Below are 22,856 nucleotides of genomic sequence, written 5' to 3' on the forward strand. Positions count from 1 at the left end.
CATTACTCTGCAAGCTTCAATGTTTTGAAGGTACAAAATGAGGCATCTTGAGGTGTAAGGAGACCCCCTTGTTAAAAGAGTCATATCAGTATCATTACCTTAATGCCTATTAGAATCCTTACAGTAAGACATAGCTGCCAACCTCAAGATAAAAAAATAGGAGCAATGAAGGGAAAAAATAGGAACTTAACGGTTAAAATAGGAGCAAGAAATCGTGGCCTTTGCTAAGCCTTCCTTCACCTGGAAAATTTCTATAAGTTTTAAACACCATTATTATGCTTTTCTGAATTTTCATGTTTTGATTTTCAGCAAAGCTACAATAGATTAAAATGAAATTATTTTTACCAAAAAAAAAAGCATCGTTACGTAGATATTGAAAAGTAAAAAAAACATTACTGTTTGATTTAATAAAACTTCAACCTTTTAAAATATTTTTTAATGCATATACATGTATTAAAAATACATTGCATAAGAACATATTGAAGAATAAAACACACAAGTACTTCTCATGCTTGGAAGTAAAGCTCTTATGTAACTTCATAGTAAAGCTCAATCCTCAGGAATTTTTCAAGTGGCCACTAGAAACCAAAATTTTAGTGGCCAACATTATCGCTAAGTTTTGAAATACGACAGGGGGGGGGGGGAGTTTTTACAACTTTCATAAATAGATAAATGAATAAGACTTTGCACATTCTAAAAGAGTATTATCTAATACTTTTTTTACACACGGAAAATTTAAGTTAAAATAGGTTTCTGATCTTATTGGGAAAAAAAAAAAAAAGAATGAATAATTGAGAAGTTGGCAGGAAACGGCAGCTCAGATGAAATAGTTTCAGTTTAGAGAAAAGCCTCCAAGACAATGATGATCAAATACAGATAAAATTTCCCTTTACAAAAATAATAAATTTTAAAAAAAACATAATTTTTTGCATTTTATGTCATATTCAATCGTTTCTATTGAGATAAATATCCAATTCTGTTTTCGGAAACTTAGGCAATTATAGTCTCGTCTACTTCCATCTTGCGGATGACCAAACATGGCGACTACGCAAAAAATTAAGATAATAGATTTTTGAATTAGTTGCATAAAAGTAATTATAAATAATTAACAATCCTTAAAAACTATAATTTAGATGAAACAATCAGTTTTTAGTAAATTAGCGTCTAAGCCAATGAGGATAAAATAATATTCTGAAGAAAATTTTTTGCATATTTTGAGCAAATAATTAAGAATTTTCTGAAAAAAAAAAAGGCCCATTTTGAATTCCTTTCAATAGTTTGCATTGCAATAACATCTTATTCCATTTTTGGAAACTTGGCCGCTAAAAGAGACTTATGTACTTAAATTTCACAAAAGGACCAAATATGGCTACTAAGTCAAAAATTAGGATAGAAATGTTTGAATTTGTTGCATACAAATAACTTAAAATCCTCATGAAACTACAATTTAATTGAAAATATTTAGCCCAATAGCTTCCAAAGCAGTGAGGATAAGATGAAATTTTAAATAGTATAATTTTTTTTATTTTTCAAGAAAATTAAAAAAAATTTTTATAAAAAATGCAGCACATTTTACTTTATTTTAATTATTTCAGTTTAAAAAAAAACACCCAAATTTGTTCTGTCTTCGAAAACTTAGGCACTTAGCATCGTCGACTTCCATCTTGTGAATGACCAAACATGGGGGCGATGTTTTACACGCAGCTGAAATGCTCGATCAAAAACCGATGTTCTCCGATCGTCGCTCTCCTCAGTGTTTATCCTGACACTAATGCTTCCAAAGCATCAAATTATCTTCTCTTTTGTTGAGTTTGTACATAATTCCTGCCTTCAAGGATAAGGAAATTTCATCTGAAAACGAAAAGTGAAGAAAAGTCGAAAAATCGGAGTTTTTTTTGGAATAAATCGGATTTTTGGAGTACGCAATAAAAATCGGAGAAACTCCGGGAAAAACGGAGCACTTGGCAGCTCTGGAAAGATGTACAAGAACAATAAAATGAAAACTTCAATGAAAAGTAATTTCATGATTTTTATTTTGAAATGTTCATCAAATGCTATTTTACAGTTAACCCACTTTCTGGGCTTGTTCTTTTGCCTTGGCTTTTTCCAACTTGTGAATTCTAGCTGCAGACTTTGCACCCAGAATACCACCACCCCAGTGTCGTCGAATCTGAAATAGAGGAAAGAAATTTTTGGTATTAAAAATTCTGACACTCAAAACATATTCCAAGCTATATATATCGCACTACAAGTCTACACAGGAATGAGGTTGTCAGAAAGGGAAAATTCGCGAAAAACAGAAAATATGGGGAAAAAAATTATCTTGTCAAAATGAAGTAGATACCAAGCATTTCACTGAGGAAACGTTTTATGTGCCTATCCCCCCCTTTAAAGTAGTGGTTGGTCAAAGTGCATAATAAATAAATACAAAAAGTTAAACGCAGTAAGTGCCACAATCTGCATGGAATCTTATTGACTCCCTAAAAAATTTATAATTTGGCACTTACAGCGTTTTCCATTATTCGTCTTCAACTTACCTTCTTTAGAAAGTCGGAAATTTGTTCTGTGCATCGATAAAGAACAATATATTTCTTGGTAAAATCATTTTTTATTTTTGTCAGTAAATTTGTACTACTTTAGAAAAAAGAAAACTTCTTTTAATGGGGCAAAGTGAAAAATGTAATACAGTTTACGCTCAATACGACTATGTTTGTCCCCGAGAAAAAGGTCTTTATAATGAGTGGTCGTTACAAGAGGTGGAATTAAAAAAAAAATATATACACATACATCAAGCGTGTTCTGTTACTCCAATAAAATTGGCACATTTTCAAAGATTTAAAAAAAAAAAAAACCCAAATTATTTTTTATTATAAAAAAAAAAAAAATGATAGGTGCAAAATATGGAACATTATTTTAAAGTAGAAAATATAAGAAAATTTTTCAAAATTTATTTTCTGATGATAAAATCAGAAACAGTTTGCTTTTTCAGCACACGTGATTTTTGCAAAACAATCTATCAGATGTTTAACACTGACTAAATCATTATCGATTGTAGCACAATCAGGGTTGGCAGGTTTCTGCCAAGGCGGTAAAAACCACTGGTAGAAACCGGTTAAAACCGGCATGGCAAAAACCCCTTTCTGCCACATTTATGGCAGAAACTGGCAGAAACTCAAAAAATGACATAAATGCAATTCCTGACATACAATATAAAATGTATAAGAAAAATAATTAAATATTAACCCAAATACAATTTATTTACAACACTATCACCATTCAAAATCAAATTTTACATTGTTTTCACACTGCAGCAGCCTGTAACAAAATACAAGTTTTGACGCTGTTTCTAAACCTAAACAATTTCTCAATTTGTTGTGCACAAAGGAGAAATTTGAGAAGATTCTTTCAATCCCAGCAGAACTAGCTGGCATTATCATCAAAGAACAAGCAAGATTCACAAAACTTTCATCTATAGCACATTTTTTCAAATTGAACCACCATGCGGTAGCTGGCGTAGTTGTTATAACTTGATAGAAAAAATAGGTTTCGGGAAAAGGGGCCAATTTGTTTTGTAAAGCTATGGTATAAGGTACATAATCAGGGTTAATATTTGTGAGTAAAGTTCGGGCATTTTCTTCTTGATTACATGATAAATTTACTCCAAAATACTTTGGATGGAGCATATAGGCTAGTAAATGGTTGTCAATAACTGCTTGATTAAATCTGTGCATCACTTCCTTCTCAAAAGCACACATAAGAGCGTGTTTTGTTAAATGAATCCAAACATCGCAATCATCTGCAGTTGAGCAGTTCTCTTTTTTAACTGAATCCAGAGCAATAGTAACAGGTTTTATCTGCAGCAGCAAGTGTTTAACTTCTTTGTGAATCATCTGATTATTTATAATCTGAACAATACCTTTGTCATGAATATCATCTTCATATTCTTCTAGTATTTGTAAATAATATGGGCGATTCTTTATAAACGACTCTAAGCAGTCCACCTGGCTATTCCACCGTGTATTACAAGGTGTGTGTGGTTTCACAGCTTTTGGGTACTCCTTTAGCCAAGCTCCTTGCCTGTGATGGTTTCTGAAATATTTCTGGACTGAAACCACATGTTTAATAAAAGAATCTGGTGTGATATCCAGTCCAAGAAGATTCAAGTAATGAGCTGATCAACCATAAGTTGTAACAGATGGCATTTCTTCTTCAATAATTTTCCTCATTAACTCCATCTTGTGTTATTATCAGTTACTAAAGATAATACTTTGCAGTCATATTTCGTGTCAAGCTCTATTATTGCATTTTTCGCTAAATCAGCACAGTAAGTTGCAGCAGCAGGAGCTCTTTGAGAATAGCTTTATTCAGTTTTATTAAGTGAAAAATGACAAGTTCCTGAATTTTAGAGTTTAATGAAATAAAAAAAGTCTGTATTTATTTAAATATTTGATATATTACACTTTATATCTTGAATGCAAACAAAATAATTATAAACAAACAAAATTTGTTACTTTACAACATTACAAGGCTAAAATTTCTAACACTTAGCAATTTCAACTATGATACATTTTTCAGTACGGTTTTAGGAAAGGTAAATCTTGTGCAACTAATTTATTACATTTCTATGACAAAGTTACCATGGCTTTGGACAATAAGAAGCCTGTAGATGTTGTTTACATTGATTTTCAAAAAGCTTTCGATAAGGTACCGCATGTTGCTCTACTTAGCAAATTAGCTGATATAGGAATAGGAGGGAAAACTTTCATTTGGGTAAAAAATTGGCTGACCGGAAGGAAACAAAGAGTAGTTGTAAGGGGAAATTATTCTAATTGGAGTGAGGTCTTAAGCGGGGTTCCTCAAGGATCAGTGTTAGGGCCTGTTTTGTTCATTGTCTTTATGAACGATATTCACAAAAATATTTCTGGGAACATGAATTGTTTTGCTGATTATGTGGCAGACAAAGTTACTGATCTGGGGGTCCTAATAAGTCAGGATTTAAAGTTTAGCTATTTAAATCTCAGGCTAACATGGATATTAGGAAAAATTATTTTAGCAGGGTAGTGGAACCTTGGAACAGCTTACCGGAAGAGGTGGTAATGAGCAAAGAGTAGACAGTTTTAAGAGGGCCATTGATCTTCACTGGGGATTGTAAATTGACTAGGACCAATTTAGCTAGGCCCAGAGCCTTTTGCTGGTCGTCACTTTTGTATTTACTTTGCTTTGGAAATGTCAGTCTTGTTATTTAACATATTTTTACACTAATTATTAAATAACTATTATATTAAGTTTTTGAAATGACGAAATGGGGTTATATTTTTTATTTTACTTAATTGCCTGTCATTAAGTAATTACTAGAGCTATTAAAAACGTTTTCTAGTTTTTGCCAGTTTCTACCAGTTTCTGCCGGTTTTTACCGGTTATAACCAGTTTCTGCCACTGGCAGGGCAAAAACCAGTTTCTGCCGGCAAAAAGCCAACCCTGAGCACCAATCAAAGTTTAACGCTTCATCCAATTTCATTTTCTTAGAAAATGTTTTACAGCATCTCATGTTCTTCATTGAAATTTTCATGTTAGATTGCCTGACCAATTACTTCAGCAGTAGATTCCATTTCCTTTCTAAATTCAGTATGATGAAGCAATTTCTGAAGCTTCATTCCATGATGCTTTAAAGAGGCACAAAGCTGTTATCCACTTTGTAATTTTCACCTTCGTCAAATGCAGAGCAGAAACGAACTCTTAAAAATGACGTGATTCAAACACTGAAACACCAAACTAGCAATACATCTGTCAGCCCCTTTTTTCTTAGAATCCGGAAATTTCACTTTTTTACCTCCCCTTCTTTTGTGCCAAGGTGAATGATAACAGTCCCCCCTCAAAGTTGGATTGAACACTGAACTGCTGACTCCATGCAACTGTCCGTAAAAGGTCATTTCAAGTTGATTTGTTTTATTGGAAAAAACACTGGAAATAGTGTACTGAATCCGGTCGCTGTATTGGATTAGATGATATCGAACGGTTGTTAATAAATTTACAGAGTTAATATGAACTAAGTTGGGGCTTTTACCACTGGTTATTATAATGGGTATTAACTAATTAATAGTGAGGAAAAATAAATGAGCTAATAAAACGGTGAATGAATAAGAAATAAGTGAAAGAATGAATAAATGTATGCATAACAGGGTTTGATTTTTTTGAAGTTAAAAAAAAAAGAGTTTGGATTTTTTTTTTAATTAGTTACATTTTGGAAATCTTTAAACAAATTTGTAGACATTGATTACTTTACTATTATAAATAAATTTCGTGGCAGTGGCGATCTTTTAAAAACAGGTACAAATGCACCAGTATAATGCAAATGCATGATTCAAATTCAATTTAATTTAACTATAAATAACTAACCCATCAACTATAATTCTAGGAAACAGTGATACCACTATTTTCTAGAATTATAATTAAGAAAAATTCTTAAAATTTGGCAGTTTTCTGTTTATCAGCTTAGAGTCAACACAAGTTCTGAAATGGGCTTAATTAGTATGAAGATAATAAACTTTTCAAATAAAGCAATCTGAACTTATGACCCATTCAGCTTAGTTTTAATATCAGGAAAAGTTTAATTATTCAATAAATTTTAATGTTTTGATATGATATGATTTTGTTCTATGCTTTGCTTAAAGATAAGGTTTCCATCTTCATGCACATTTTTAGTGTTAAATAATATGTTGAACAATTACTTTGCGATATTAGTCAAATTCTTTGTAATATTAGTCATGGTGTATAAGAACTTTTGTTCTGAACTAATTTTGCACTACTAAGACAACTTACATGCAAAACTAATGCTGCAAACGAACTTCCAGTCAGAATAATGTAAATTATAGACAAATGTGTAATCCTCTGGTAAAAGCATAAGGGTTGCCAAGTATGTGTGCTGCACGATCAAATGTAGAGCTATGTGTTTTATCACAGTCGTTTGCAATAACAGGGATGAGAGCGGTCAGAGAGCAAAAAGGAGGAAATTCAAAAAAATTTCGTAAAAGAGATGATATCTAAAACAAATTCGTGAAAGGGATTATAGCCAAAACACGAACAAAACAGAACCTGGAAACCATGATATTGAAAATTTCAACAACAAATGGCATACCTGCCAACATCTACTGGGAAAAAATCCAGTAGATGTTTAAGAAATCCAGTGGATGATTACGATAGGTTTTTCTTTGTTATTTAAAGAAAAGGGATTTCTTATGATCCTTCTTTGTGCAACCAAATGTTCCTTACATCATATACACAATCAAGAGAAATGATCAAAATCCAGGAATCTCCCGGAAAAACCAGTAGAGTTGGCAGGTATGAAATGGCTAATTTACCAGTTTTAAAGGTAATACGTATTTAATTAAGTATACGTAATAATTTTGTACAATTTGCTGCATTGTACTATTTCTTGCAAGAGGGTTTATTCCTAAATAAATCTACATTCTGAAAAAGAGGCAACAATTTCTAACCCCTGAGTCCTTGGACAAAGGGTTGGGGGATTGATTGTTGGGGAAGCCAGAGATCAATCTTGACTGCATCACACAATAGTGTCAACATTTCATATTTTTTTAGAGAAAAATACATTTTTATTATTAAAAAACTTGAGTTCATAGTGTTAAATGAGTGAGAACATAAATTTTAAAATTAGGTCTGTTTGTTAAGTAAAAATTTACAACACAGACAAAAATCTAAAATTTCTTTATGTGGTAGAACATACTTTTTACAGTAAGAATTGAAAATAAATATATATGTATATAAATGATTGGTTATCTTTTTCCATGCATTGGAAACCAAAATTTGTTTTTAAAAACTTGCTAATACAATTTTGGAATCAAAAGAACAACTTGCAGCTGCCTCATTTATATGAAATCTCAAAATATTTAATAGGCTGTAAAGCCTAAACCATTTGAGATTCACCATTAATATTTTTTACACTTTCATAAATACAAAAAAAAAGTAACCATGCCAAGTTTCAATAAACTCGAGTGTGGGTGTTAAGCTACGTTTTTTGATTGACTTTTGCATTTTTTCTAAAATAAATTAAAGAAATAAAATATTATTGAAATGATGAATAAAATAAGCAGATATGAGGTAGCATATAGTGAAAAATCACCCGACATTTAAAATAATTGAAATACTTGCAGGATGCAAAAAGATTGAAATCTCAAGAAGCGAGGCATGCAACTTCCGGCACAGCACGTGTTTGACTTCGTTGGCATGATTCCAAAACATACGTTTTTGGCAGATATCGCGAAGGATGAGGGTTCGAGGGGGGAAAATGAAAAGAATAAGAAATCGGGGACCAAAAATTTTAAAAAATCGTATTTTTTTCCGATTTTTGAGAAAAATAAGGCCTGAAAGAGGCAAAAAAAAAGGAGGAAAGGTTTTAAAAACCAACAGAAAAAGTCAGAATTCCGGCAAAATCTCATGCCTGCAATAACCAATTTACTTATTTTGTCTTTGACGGCATGCCCTTGCAAAATACATACTTGCCAACCATCGAAGAAAAAAATCAGGAGATTCCACTAGAGGTATATAGGTGATTCACCAGCAACATATCTTCATAACATAATTATTAAATTGTGCTTTTAAATAACATGAATACTAAACTTAAAGTGAAATGGGGATTATTCACAGATGTAAGCTAATTGGTAGCAGCAAGAAAAACAAACTGCAAAAGGAAAAACTTAATAAGTAGTGAACTTGCTTAAAAAGTTCCGACATTCCCCAGTCTCTTCTAGAAAAGTAGCTACTAAAATTTAATTCCTAAAATCCGAAAAAAAAAAAAAAAAAAAAAAAATCAATATATAATGAAAATACATAAAATAAGTAGGTATTGGGTAGCACATGTCAAAATAACTTTAAACTTTCGAAATAATTGAAATATTTTCAAGATGCAAAAACATTGAAATCTGCCGCAATTTTCGGCAGAACACGTGCTTCGTTGAACATGCAATGTGGAAAGCTTCCAAAAAATTAATTTTTACTATCGGAGTTATTAACTATAAAAATTCATATCCCCTAACATTGGTAGACTAGAAAGGGGCGCCATCTATTGAGAAGAAAGTGAAACAAAACGGGAAATAGGGAGATGGAAGTAAAAAACGGGAGTCTCCCGTAGAGTTGGCAAGTATGAAATTATATAATATATTGAATTCAATTAAAAACTTAGTTTACCTCATCAGCTCTTTCATTGAAGTTCGTCTTAACTGTTTCAACCAGTTTATTCAGCTGATTACGATCCTCACTAGAAGAAATAAAACCATGTAAAAAGTTAGAAACATGGAAGAAAGATGACTAAGGAATAGGCAGAAAAGAACAATTAGAAAAAGTTTTAATTTAAGATATTTTTGAAAAAAAAAAAAAAAAAAAAATAACTTGCTAAAATACCAAAATGCGAATTCCTACTTTGGACTGACTTATAATCACCATCCTGAAACTAGACTGTTTTGTGAAAAAATTCAGAAATATTATTTAAAAAACTATTACTGTGTCTTCACAATATTAGTGAAGGAATTTCGCGTTTGCTTTATAGAAGCTTTCATTTAAACTTCATGTTACAACCTATTTCATTAACAAGCTTTGTAATTAATCATTTAATAATTGACCAATGTGTGCAAAACAACACCTTACAATCTAGTTACTAAATGAAACGCTATGAGCTAATAAAAATACAACCATACTAGCCCCCCACCCCCATATTTTAGTGCTGCAGTCAGAAAAGCTCAGCAAACAATTGAATCAAATTGTCAATTTTCATATTAGTTAAATTATGTCATTTCACACACACAGCTGAAAGTTACTTCACACATTAAAACAAAACAGAATAATTCAAGATAATACGTACGAGTTTACAGTGCTTAGAGCTAAACATGTACAAGTTTTTCTTCTGACCACTTGTCCAAGCCTCGACTTGTTTTTAACAATGCAATACGGAACTCCCATCTTTCTACATAGAGCTGGTAGGAATAACACAAGCTGCAAAATAAAGTCAAAATTAACTTAACAATTTAATAATGGGAACTGAGTACCACTAATGGCATTTTTACCACATCACCCAATAATCAGATAGAAATATCCTCCGTTTACTTAATTTGCTAAAAACACAAGTCTTTTTCAACAGTCAGCACTGGTGAATATGAATTAAAAAATAGCTTGCAAGTTACATGGAAAAAAAAAATGAATCAAAATCTAAATTGGCAGCAAGAAATGCTTAGAAACAACATGGTTCCTTTGGATTTTAAGCCAAAAAAATACAGTACTTTAAGAGTTTTTTTTTCCTTAAAATTTTCTGATATTGTTCTACCACAAACTAGTCAAGTCCACAGACTTATGACATTTGGAGGATATCATCAAATTCAAAACTTTTAAGAGTAGCTTCTGTATTGAAAAATGTTGGAAGCTGCCGGCTGTTACTAAAAAAAATCTATGACTATTTGTATACTTCAAACATGAATAAGCGCAAAGTATATTCCATATTAACCTACAAATGCAAGATCATTTTCTTGCTTTCTACTTCAAGTTGGTTAACTGGGAAAATCTGCACTTTAAGTTAATCAACTTGTCATATCAATAAAACACTTATTTCCCCTTTTAAAAGCTTTTACATATTTGAAAAGATCTGTTCTTTTGAATGTTACTGTGTTCATACAGTAGGTGCAACTTATGTGTAACAAAACCATGAAATCTCAGCACAGCCCCCCTCCTTTTTTTGTGGAAAGTGAAATCATTTTAAAATCCTGAATATACACCCTCCCCCCTTCACCTGAAAATTTTCCGATCATCTTCATTTGTCGCTCCCTCCAAAAAAAAAAAAAAAAAGGATCACATTTTCTGCGAAACTTGGAAAGCATTTACAAAGGTTTAGTTTCTCCCTCTATGTGCAGATTTGTGTTTCTAAAGAAAAAAAAGAAAGGAAAAAAACAATGATTTAAGGAAAAGAGAAAAAAAAAGGTCTCCACCGTTTATTCCTTCAAATGTCTACTCCTTTTGATGCAAGGGTGCCTTCTTTTGTTCATATGTATTACAAAAGAAATTTATATGATTGTACTGCTTTTTATTCATTTTGGAAGGAGCATTTTTGTGCTGAGTTGTGAAACTGAACGATCTTCAACACGGCGCCATTTTGGAAACATGTTGCTTAAAAAGTAGCGCAAAATTTAAATAACCTTTTAAAAGGAGAAATAATGTAATTGAACGAGTTTAGGATCATCAGAGATGTAAATTTTACTAAATCGAGTAATAGATTTGTCTGTGGTTGCGAACTTGTAAAGCTCAGTTTTCGAAATTACGATCTTCATAACGAATTTGCAGCCGTGATTGCGATTTTTGTTTCTATTCTCTTGCTTTTTTTACTGTAACCTTATTACATTCAGTACATAATAAATTTTCAAGCGATAAATTACAGGGCTTTTCCCAACTTAAGGTGCAAAATCCTTTCGAAAAAAAAAAAAAAAGGCACCCTTATGCAATTTATTACTAGAAAGTTATGGCAAGTTTTTATTAATTTCTCTCTCGTCATTAATATTAACTCTTATTTACCTACTTTTTCTTTTCTGTACTCTCAAATTAATACTACTAAAAACAATTTAGGCTAATTTTTCAGAAAAATCTCGATTATAACCCCCACCCCTTCTGAAATCAACAAGTTTTGTTTTGAAAATGGGGGGGGGGGGGTACTTTCCGAGATTTTACGGTAATATATGTGTTGCATTTTGAGTTTTATGCAATTTCTTCCTAGGAATGATACAAGGCTTTTCTTAATGCTCAGACATAAGATGCAAAGTTCAGTTGTGATCTCCTCCCACTTTGAGAGAATTAACATAGAATTTGGGAAAATAAGTTCCCTCCTTATTAGTAAAGCACAGTGGCGGCGATTAGGGAGGGGCACTTTTTACAATGTATTCATTTTTTCATTTTATTTTTAAATTTAAGAACTAAAACTAGAAAATTTAATTTAAAAAAAAAAAAAAAAAAAAGATGTCAATTTCCGGAACGTAATCATTTGTTTTACTTCGTATAACTGTTCACAAGCATCAATCTTCCAGTTGATGCATTCATTGTTTAGACATTAGTATATCAATTATTTAACTAAAGCAAGCCACTCTTGCTTAGTGAAACTATTATTAAGTGTTTGTGACACCTCAAAATACTTGGGTAAATAATGTAAGTAATTTATGTTTTTTTTTTGGTGAATGTTATTGTGTACATAATTCATCAAAATCTTGACTAAGCTGTTTAATTTGCATCAAATACCATTAATATGCTCAAAAACCAGCCTTAGCAAAATTTTGTACTTTTCCTTTTTTTTTGCTGCAGCTAAAAATGATTTGGCTTTTAGTTGCCCCCCTCCCTCTCACTTTTCAGTCCCAATTGCAGCCTCAGGTAAGCAGAAAAATCTTTCTTTTTTCCCCAGTTACACTAAAAACTCTCATCTAAATGAGCAAACATTGTAGCTATGGGACCCCCCCCCCCCCGAGGGAAATTTTGTCCTGCTGGTGTTTAAGAATTTAACCATGATGAATCAAAGAAATGCTGCAGCCAGGATTGTCTTATTTTGTCCACTCTAGTAAAAACGTCCCCGACAAAATGTCATTTTGTTGATTTTATCAGTAAACTGAAAGTTTTGAGTTAAAAATTCGAAGTTTGAAAATAATTTAAATGTGAAAATAAATAAAAGATGTTGGCATGAAGTGAAATCTGTTCTTGCAATACAAATGTGACAATCAGCAACACTGACTAGGCCCTTCCTAGTCAATTTATTAGTCCCTAATGAAGATTAACGGCCCCCTTATCTACTGTCTTGCCTATATCTTTATTTTGTATGTATTTCTTCAAGCATTTCATTTGACTTTCCCCATTGAGTTTATTTTCTACTATTGTATATAATCAGGGGTCTAACCAGGATTTTTCACAGGGTCCGTTTTTTGTGAAAAATCAAATAATTTTGTGAAAAATGAATTATTTTTTTGAAAAATCAAAAAATTTCGCAAAAAAAAATTTTTTGTTCAAATGAAATTTTAGAATTTAGAGATGGCACAAACTGCATCAGTTAATTTAAAGTTCAGTGTTTTCCTCTTCTACGTCAAAAAAATCATTCTGGATTTTTTTCTGATATTTGGAGGGGGGGGGGGCATTGCTCTTTCAAGTATCAATATTTATCTACCATTCTGCATTATGTTAAATTATACTAGATATATTTCTGTACAGTACTTAAAATAATTGTATAACAAAAATATAAATAAATAAAATAAAATTCAGAATAGGGTTCAGCATTCAACTTTTTGACCCAAGACACTTAAAAAGCACAGAATTTCGTTTAAAACTTATAAATTCCGTGATTTTAACAAAAATAAAAAGATATTTCAATTGTTTACCTCTTAACAAAGCGTAATAATCATTAAAAATTCGAAAAATCGGATTCCCATAGCGGATGCAAAGAGATCGCAAATCTAAGTGAAGGCATCAAAAGTATAAAAACGGCTTGTAAGAGAAATATTTTTGATAAAATTATTTTAAAATTGCATTTTAGAGTCCTATGATAAACATATCATTAATATCTGTGGACACAATTGACCCAAAAAATAAAATAAAATCAACCATCTATTTAGCATTTTAATTTTTGACTCATAACATAAAATGGAATTTTGCTTTAAAAACTTGAAATGAGAGTTCTAACAGAAATAAAGAGACTTTTCATTTATTTGAATCCTAATAAAGCGAAGTTAGCTTGAAAAAAGAACAAAATATGATTCTCATATCGGATGTTAAAAGATTGCATTTTTTGAAAAATGTAGACATCTAAAGAAAAAAAACTGTAATTAAAAGTTTATTTAAAGTTAATCATCCTTGTTAGCATCGAAAAATCAAAACCCATATAATTTTCTCCCAAAATAACAATTAAACATCACACCACACCATAAAAACGCAAATATTGACAAGCTGGCAAAATGATAATATTTTCTAATCAAGTCATTATAAAGGTTCAACGCCAGACCCCAAGTGGTGATAATTTTAAAGTTGGTAACACTATCTGAAGCGATCATATTTTTTCCTCACCCTTACTAATCCGTTTGCAGTTCTAAGTTCATTTAGCAGATATATATTATTATTGTTTATTAAATCATGGGAAGAGAAAAGTGCTTACCAATGCCTTTTCAGAAAAGTTTACAAAAACACCGCTGCTGCTAATTAGCTGTGATAAAACAAACAACCATTATATTTATTTGGCAGTGGCAATTATTTATCGCTTGCAGGAGCATCCTAAGAGTGCGGATTTTTTTTATTTTTTTTCCCAAAATTAGTCGATTTTGTATAAGCTGATCCCTCTAATTTGACTTAAAAAAAAAGGTTCCAAAAATTATCGGTTTATACACAGAAATATGCGGTTCATAAACAGAAATATGCGTTATTTTGCTTTCACATTTGCTCTTTCAGTAAACAATTTGACAGATCCGATCTTGTTTATCAGAATTTTGTGAAGGGTCCGTTTTGTTTAATCGGGATTTTGTGAAAGGTCCGTGTTGGTGGATCGGATTTTTGTGAAGGGTCCGTTAACGGACCCAAATATCCTCTGGCCAGACCCCTGATAATAGTCTAATCATGCCCAACAGCATATTCATTGTTAAATTTTATTACTTTTAAGTAAATTATGATCTAAAATTAGCTGCACCAATGTGTAATTATTATTATTTTTTTAGATTTATGAAATTTTAAAGCTAATGATTCTATTTTAATTAAATGATTAATTCATAATAGAAAATGTATTAGAATAATATATTAATATTATACCATAACAATCAATATATGCATGTATAATCAGCAGGGTTCGCCAATATATATGATATATATCCAATATTTTTTCAAATATTTTTTAGTATTTTCAATAAAAAATTATATTACTTTGCTTTATTAATAATACATTAATAAATACATCATTACTATAGCAAAGTAATAATATTCCTTTTATACTTGTATTTTATTAATATTCATATAATTATGAGTAATGTAACAGTTTTAGTTCACACTAAAAGTGACTCTTAAAATATTAGAATATAAGAAAATGTCTTCCGACTGTGCATGGACTAATGCATATGTTTTATTTCTGAATCATATTACTATAAAAGTAGCTAACAGCTAATGCTTAGTTAATTCCATTAAAATTGAATAAAATGTAAAATATTAGCTATAAAATGAAAGAAATGTTAATTTTAAGTCTATGTTGTAATAATATTAGAAAATAAAGAGCGATTGGAGGATGTGCATTTACTATTTTAAAGGCTAGTTTGCTCTAGTTGAAAATATCGTATATATATCAAAATATCGGATTTTATTTTTTTTTTGAAAATATGATATTTTCAAACCTTGATATCAGTCTATTTTTCAATTTGTCCAGTTTCTTTCGTTGTAGAGGACTTTTTCTTTTTACAAAAAGTAGACAAAATAGAAACCCTTGTTGCAGCACAGCTGAATATTTCTCCAGCCATAACTTTGTAAGATGCTCAAGAATCGTGACAAGATTGAAAACAGAGAAGTTAAATGAAGTTTTAAATGCTTAGCTGAGCCATGGTAATTTTAAACTTTAGTTTCACATATTATCATGTACTATCAATTTCGAGTTTAACTTACCTCAATAGGGTCCACATCATTAGCTATAACAACAAGCAAAGCCTTTTTCTGTTCAACGAGACTGGTCACAGTGTTAACCCCTTGCCTAACGACAGGTGATCTTTTAGTCGGAACATCATCTTTGCCTTGAGCTCTTAACTCTGCACGTTTTCGCAAACGTTCTTTCTTGGCTTGAGGAGTTTCAGGACGATATCTATCCAAAAGCTTGAATAATTGAGTTGCTGAAAATAAAATTACCATTTATATTTTTAGAAAAATCATAGGGACAAGTATCTAAGTTAAACAACTTCGGAGCCTCAAATTTTTTGAAATGTAGCAACTACAAGCAGTAAATAATTTCAGAACTGTTACATGTATTTTAGAGATCAGTACTATAACACTTCCTTTCAAAAACCTAATGTTGAATATCGAAAATTCTGAATTACATGGAGAATGAAAAAAAAAATAAATAAATAAAACATACCACTTATTGAAAAATCACATGAAACACATAAACATGTTTACTTTAGATATTATAAAGTCTGTCATCTTCATAATAACAAAGTAATCAAAGAAAAAAAAATGACATAAAAGTTGCATTGCCAAGAAAAGGGAAATCAATCAACGACATAAGACAGTCTTGCTCTTGGCTGTGAGTGGGTTATAAATTAATGTTATGGAAACTTGAAAATCTCTCCTCAAATTAAATCGATCAATCTGGATTATTTGTACTAAGGGGGTCCGAATTTCTGGGGTTCTACTGAACTACTAAATTGCTCATTTTCTGCATCTATCTTCCAACTCAAGACAGTTTCACAAATTCTGCAGATTTCTTTGAATTCGCAGACTTTGTTCGAAGTTCTATCTTGAGTGAAGATAAAATGCGTAGAAAAACGACAGTGTCTGCAGAAATTTCATTTCTAAATCTGATTTTAATGCAGACATTAAAAGACGGCCATCACCGAAAATTGCGTGTCTTGTTTGAGATTTCAATCCTTTTGTATCCTGAAAATACAGTAGGCGCCACTTAATGTGATTACTTTGGGACAAATGCAATTTGATAACAATAACCGAAAAGAATCCAGGAGACACAAAATAATGTTTTTTCAATTAAGGTGTATTTATTTTGGCAACCTCAAATTAAAATCAGTGACTCTACTGAACACACTTTCAAATTATGAATTATTAAATTAACAGAATGGAAATATCTGAATTATAAAAAGTTAAAGCTAAATAATGCAATTTTTAATCACATAGTAATAGGTGAAGTAATGTATTACCGTTTTCCCTGACATTTGTAAACCAGTTTCAAAGCACATTCAGCTTATCTTTTCCAGTATGGTTTCGCTTGTTGTTTAAATTTTAATTTAACTTCACTTTGTTTTCTATCTCGACACAATTCTTTAATAGTTTACAAAGCAATGGCAACAATGGAGGTCCTACATCAATGCGATTTCCAGCGACTGAATTTTTTAGGTGCAAAAGAAAGTTTTCTTAGAGGGAGTATGGGGTTACTGGGGGGGCGAACTTTCTTTAGCTTCATTCCAAGAAAAATTTTGAACTGCCATTGAAAACCACAAAATGCTACACAGAAAGTTAGTCTTGTCAGGGTTTGCCTATGTATTTCTGTTAATTGAGGAACAATAACAGGGAAAAAATTGAAAGTTTATTAAAAAGTGCTAACGACTGAAGACTGTGATTACAATATCCGACTTTTTTAAGGTGTGTTAACATACAAGTGTTCCGGGACTTCGTGATTCTGATAACATTAACCGTGATCACATTAAGTGGCGCTTACTGTATTTTAAATTATGTAGAAAGTTTTTAAGTGTTTTATTACATGCTACAAACGCGACATTGTATTTATTATTTCAGTAATTTATTTATTAACATCATTTTAATTGCTCCTTCAGTCCATGTATAATTATTGTAGTTTTACACCCAGGTATGGATTTTTAAAAATGTTTGATCATTTTATGCATTTTAGAAAGCATATAAATAATCTTTGGGAACCTTAATCAGTTTATGTTCCACAGAAATGCACAGCAAAAAAATTGGAATAAAAAAAGAAACCTGTATAAAAAAAACTTATTTAGGGCTCTTGAATAGTGGAAAAGGTCACGAAGGAATAGTAGCTTGTGTAATGTTTGAAGTACTTGCAAAAAGTTTTGGTCGAATGATTTCACATTGCAGAACATCAAGTGTTCTGCTTTTGGGAGAAACATACAGGTTTTATCCAAATACTAGTCTCATTGTTACTTAAGAACAATGAACAAGAGAACTCATTTTTAAGAAATTCAGAAACTTGAATCAAATGTTCTTCGAGCTCAACTGCAGATGCAACTTTTCGGCTTAGCACGGCAGCATGCTAAGAAACCAGTGATCTTCAAATAATCTTCTGTCTTTCTACACTGATATAATCTTTACACACTGGATTGTCGAAATCCTTAAAATTGGTGTTTCTAAGCAATTCTTTGTGCTCATTTAAACTTTACGATACAATATTTGGGATTTTCAATTTTTGCTCGACTGCTGAAAGAAATCCAGCTGGCAAGACCTTTATTACTGCATTCTAAAACATGCTTATGGCTGTGATTATCATCTGAACTCAATGAAGAAAATTTTGAACAGCAAAAAAGAAAAAAATCAGTCGGATCTCAGATCCTGCTACAACGGGATCCGATCTACGCGAAATGGCTGTAACTCTAGTTTAATAAAATCTGAGTATCTTAAAATTTGAAATGATCTATGCTATTGCTGTATAGAATTCAAGTAAAATGACAATTAAAACTGGACAGAAAATATATTTAGGTGAAACTCAAATTTCATTTTATTTGAACTCGTTGTAACTGGATTTTACTGTATAAAAGAAAAATTGTACGAAGCTGAAGAATGACAAATGTGGGACTTTTCAAAAAAAAAATCTCAATAATGATGCAATCATATTTACAATGAATATTACCTGTTTGCCTATCAAGAGCCTGGGTGAATTGATTTATAGGTGGGGGCACTTTCAGCCGTTGATATAACACTGCTCGTTGTCTTTGTAAGCGAACATATTTGGGCCATTTAACAAATCTGCTGAGATCCCTCTTCGGTTGAATATCTTGACCTGTGTTAAAGAAAAGAATTATAGTAACATATTCATATAACAAAGGAATTATATGACGGTGAAGTCTGTTAGTCTCCGTAAATCTACTTAAATTCTTATTAAATTATCGCTTAACATAGTATTTTACTGGAAATTCATAAAAGGTCTATTTAAATCATGTCCGACTCAAAGCAACGGCACCCGAGAGCATGGGTCGGAGATGGTCGATGTATCGCAGCGAATAATTGAATTATGATTAAAGCATAATTACAGATCGTGTATGCCGTTTTTATATCTATATCGTTTCCAGAACTATCATTTGCTCGGCGTATACATCTTAATTTGCGTAGTCGGCCATATATTACTCGTCCGACTGCTTAGAATTGTCATTGGGGAAGTATCTTAATTTGTGTGGTCGGCCATACATTATTTGTCCGACCGCATAGAATATCATTGGTCGGCTGTTGAAATTAGATCCCGCCCGTCGTAACGCCCCCTTGGTCGGGTTCATAAAACAGTCCCGACCCCAGGCAGTAATTTCTACTCTGCGCATAAGTTGGTCGGTGCTCCATTACATTTCCGGCGGTCGGGTCTGCAACCACTGCCTATATTTTACTCTTAATCAGCTGAAATTAAGAAAAATTAGGCCTCCGGACTGCACTGAAAACATAGATTGGTAGAAAACTTAAGTGTCTTAACTTAATTCATTGCTGCCTCTTAAAATATAAGTGCATAAATCATTTTACAAAGCAGTTTACTCATATTATTGCAATTTTGTAGAGTAAAATATTGATTCAACCTTTGCACGAGGACTTCCTTAACTAGACACAAAATATTAAATGCCTGAAAAGCACTTTGATTGTTGAATTGCTAAACATACATTATTCAATTTTTTTAAGAGTTATGGAATATTCTCAACTTCCTTTCAAAATCAATCAAAAATTATACTAATTGCTTTACAAATTTATTAATTTTTTCGAATAAATGAATTAAAATTCATACCTGTGGTTCCAGCTAAGCAGCTAGGACCTAGCAGCTTTTAATGATAAAAGAAATGGCAGAAGACCAGTACCTAATGATTATTAGTCCCTTCAGCTTCAATTTAAAATATGATGCTGATAAAAAAAAAATCTGGAAGCGGAAATACCATAAATTTGGTTGTATCTTCTAGATTAAAAGTAAAAATTGACTTAATCTTGTAACACTTAGAGCAGCTTTGATAGAATTAAAGGTAAGGTTATTTAAACAAGTCACTGAATCAAACTTACGGCTTTAGTTTTTGAAGAAAATAAGAAAAAATATGTTCATTTCTTTGCACAGTACATTACTCATCTGCCATTATTTCTATACATTTTCTGCATCATCGGTCAACTGCCACAGGCAATCTAGCTACTCACCAATGCCAAAATTACGAGGTCGTTTTTCAAATAAAGGATTAGCTGTTTTCTTAGCTTCAATTTTTTTGGCCACTAGAGGAGCTGCTGCTACCTTCTTCTTGCCTTTCTTTCCTTTAATCTATGGAGAGAAAAAGCTATTTTAAGGATTGTACTGCTAGCTCTCAACATTTTAAAGTATCTGACTAAAAATATTAACTATTGCAATTTTTCCCCCTAAAATGTTTAATGTGTAAACATTTCCAGCATCCGACTTTCAAATTTACCCGATAGTCAAATAGGACTTCTCTTCCCTTGCCGAAGAAAATAGTATATCTTACAAGTAAGGCCATGGCAAAAAAAGAAAAAAAAAAGAATACATCTAACATCATTAAAATTGATTAGGCTTTTTCTCTAAACCAATGCATTTATATCACACTAACTACAATTCTCGAGCGCTGACATACAGACATCGGTCGAAGAGCAATCCCACTTTACTTTTAGACCAATGTCAATCTACCAGTGTTAAGCTAATCCGGCTGAACCCTTAACAGGGAGGTGCAGTCTCACAGACTGCTTCGAAGTTCATCCAATCACCCCTATTTCATTTTCAGTCTGATTGAATGGTTCCCCCCCCCCCCCAATAACTGTTTGCTTTGTGACCTTGAACAACCCTCTTTCTTATCAGTATCTTTAGACAAGTGCATCTGGTTTAAATTTCATTGCATTCTTTAGAAGCAGTCTGCGAGACTGCCTCCCCTTCAGTGTTACAATTTTCGGCAGTGGTCGACATGGCTCTAACATTAGAACCACAGATATGGGGTTCATTTATCTTATCTGCATTATGCAGAAGAGATGCGAAATATTCTAGACTGAATTATTCCTCAAAATACAAAGGGTTGCCAAAATTTTCCCATGTGATATAATCAATTTTCTGGTACTAAAATGCTATGTATATATTAAAGAACTAAAATGAAATCATTAATTAGTAATATTCATTTCTATTAAATAAATAATTATTTACTGCAGCATATGATTTTCTCGAAAAATCTTTAATACTCTAGCAAATTTCCTCGGAAAAGGTATATTTTGATTCAAAATTAAAATTTCTTTTTCTTCGTGTTAACAAAAATTCAAAGAACATCTATGGGAAGTTACAGGAATGTATCTTAATTACAATTTTTAAAAAATTATGAATAGAGCGGTCTCTCCCCCCCCCCCAAAATAAGGGCGAACAATGAGGTTTGTATAAGTGTTTTCCCCCCAAGGCATTTCGCTACACCCTCCCCTTTTTAAAGATAATGTTCAATGCATGAAACAATTTATATAACAAAAAAGTAAAAAGCTGCTTAAATTTTAACATCGCCCGGTCCTACTTGATAGAAATTTTATTGCTAGACTAGTAAAATATACTATGACGTATTTTCGAAATGACGAACAACATTTAAGATATTGTGCTTTGCAAGGTTTAGAAATTCACATGAAATTCCATATTGGGGGAATACATGGGAAATTTTGGGCAACACAAGATTCTACTGAAAAATATTTAATTTAAGATTGAGTTTACACAAATTATCGCAAAGAATCATACCTTTCTTTGAACCATTTTCGAATCTTTTATTTTCACTTATTACAAGCACACACTTTTTAGATGAAATAAGATTAAGTTATAATGTACACGAAGGTCCTTTTGCAACTTTCGTAGCACGCGAGGACCGAGGAGATGAACGGTTACAGTCAAGTCAATCTCGACGATTTCATCAAACTGGAGAATAAATTGCTGGGAGGATGAAAAGCTAAGTTCGAGGAGGATGGAATGAACCGTATTTACCTGACGTCATTGCTGGTATTAAATGGCATTGCGGTCACTGTAATAATCTAGAGCCCTTATAGAAAACTCGAATTGCCCCCTCCCCCCCCCTTTTCTCAGCATTTTCTATGCAGTCATAGGTCTGGTTAAGTCCTACGCATGTTAATGATGTATATAAAGTCAAATGATTATTAAACAAAAGGAATTTCTACAATGAATCATTACTTTTCTAATCGTTTTTTAATAATAATCCTGCCTCTTTTTCATATTTTATGCTTCATTTCTAAGGACTAAGTTGTTCTTAACACATCAATAACTCATAAACTGTAAATTTATTGGGGTGTCCCCCCTTCAAATTCTTATTGTTGTATTGATATTGTCTTCATTCTTTTCGTCTCGTTCATTCTCTTGCTCTTTTACTGTTTACAAAAATTTTATATTGTCTTTACCATTTCTAATCTTGACTTTGAAATATTGTCTACTATCTTTTTTTTTTTCATTGTTGATTAATATTTCTACACAGGAAGATTGCATGTTATTTTCGGCAGTTTTAATTACTTTACCTGTGTTGCGAAAAATCGCGATACACTGTTAAAGCATAACTTCAGGAAGTAACTTTAGAATTGTTTTTTTTTTTTTTTTTTTTTTAATTTATCAGTATAAATATACAATCTGGGAAAACACACATTTTTTTTTTTTTTCACATACTGCCTATTATTTGGTTTACTCCGCTTTCTTTGCAATCTTTAGAACCTGAATATAAAGTGATTGTATGATAAAATTTGGTTAACATAAAAATAGTACAATAATATTTTTAGGCATATATGCTTTTTTAAATAAATTTTTATTCATTAATGTTTATTTTTTTAGAAAATTCAAACATTTTTATGCAATATTTTTTAACTGCTACCTGATTAAGGCGAAAAGGGGTTTTAATTTTTTTTAAAGTGAT

The 22,856-nt window shown here is 31.7% G+C and overlaps 1 protein-coding gene across 1 annotated transcript; it reads right to left on the bottom strand.

Annotated features, from left to right (window-relative positions):
- Positions 1–2,009: 2,009 nt before the first annotated feature.
- On the bottom strand, positions 2,010–21,839 carry LOC129217463 (60S ribosomal protein L7a-like). The gene is made up of 7 exons (XM_054851764.1): positions 21,686–21,839; positions 20,119–20,236; positions 18,593–18,742; positions 15,652–15,872; positions 9,872–10,002; positions 9,202–9,271; positions 2,010–2,170 (listed from the first exon to the last, which is right to left on the bottom strand). Exons 1-7 carry the CDS (start codon positions 21,698–21,700, stop codon positions 2,066–2,068), a joined length of 810 nt encoding a protein of 269 aa, XP_054707739.1. The 5' UTR covers positions 21,701–21,839; the 3' UTR covers positions 2,010–2,065.
- Positions 21,840–22,856: the final 1,017 nt, after the last annotated feature.

Source organism: Uloborus diversus, chromosome 2 (assembly GCF_026930045.1).
Source record: "Uloborus diversus isolate 005 chromosome 2, Udiv.v.3.1, whole genome shotgun sequence".
Taxonomy (NCBI): domain Eukaryota; kingdom Metazoa; phylum Arthropoda; class Arachnida; order Araneae; family Uloboridae; genus Uloborus; species Uloborus diversus.

Coding starts and splice junctions, on each gene's coding strand:
- LOC129217463 (XM_054851764.1), bottom strand. Junction 15,873..18,592: donor GGCTCTTGATAGGCAAACAG/GTAATATTCATT, acceptor TTTTATTTTCAG/CAACTCAATTATTCAAGCTT. Junction 10,003..15,651: donor ATGATGTGGACCCTATTGAG/GTAAGTTAAACT, acceptor TTTATTTTGCAG/CTTGTGTTATTCCTACCAGC.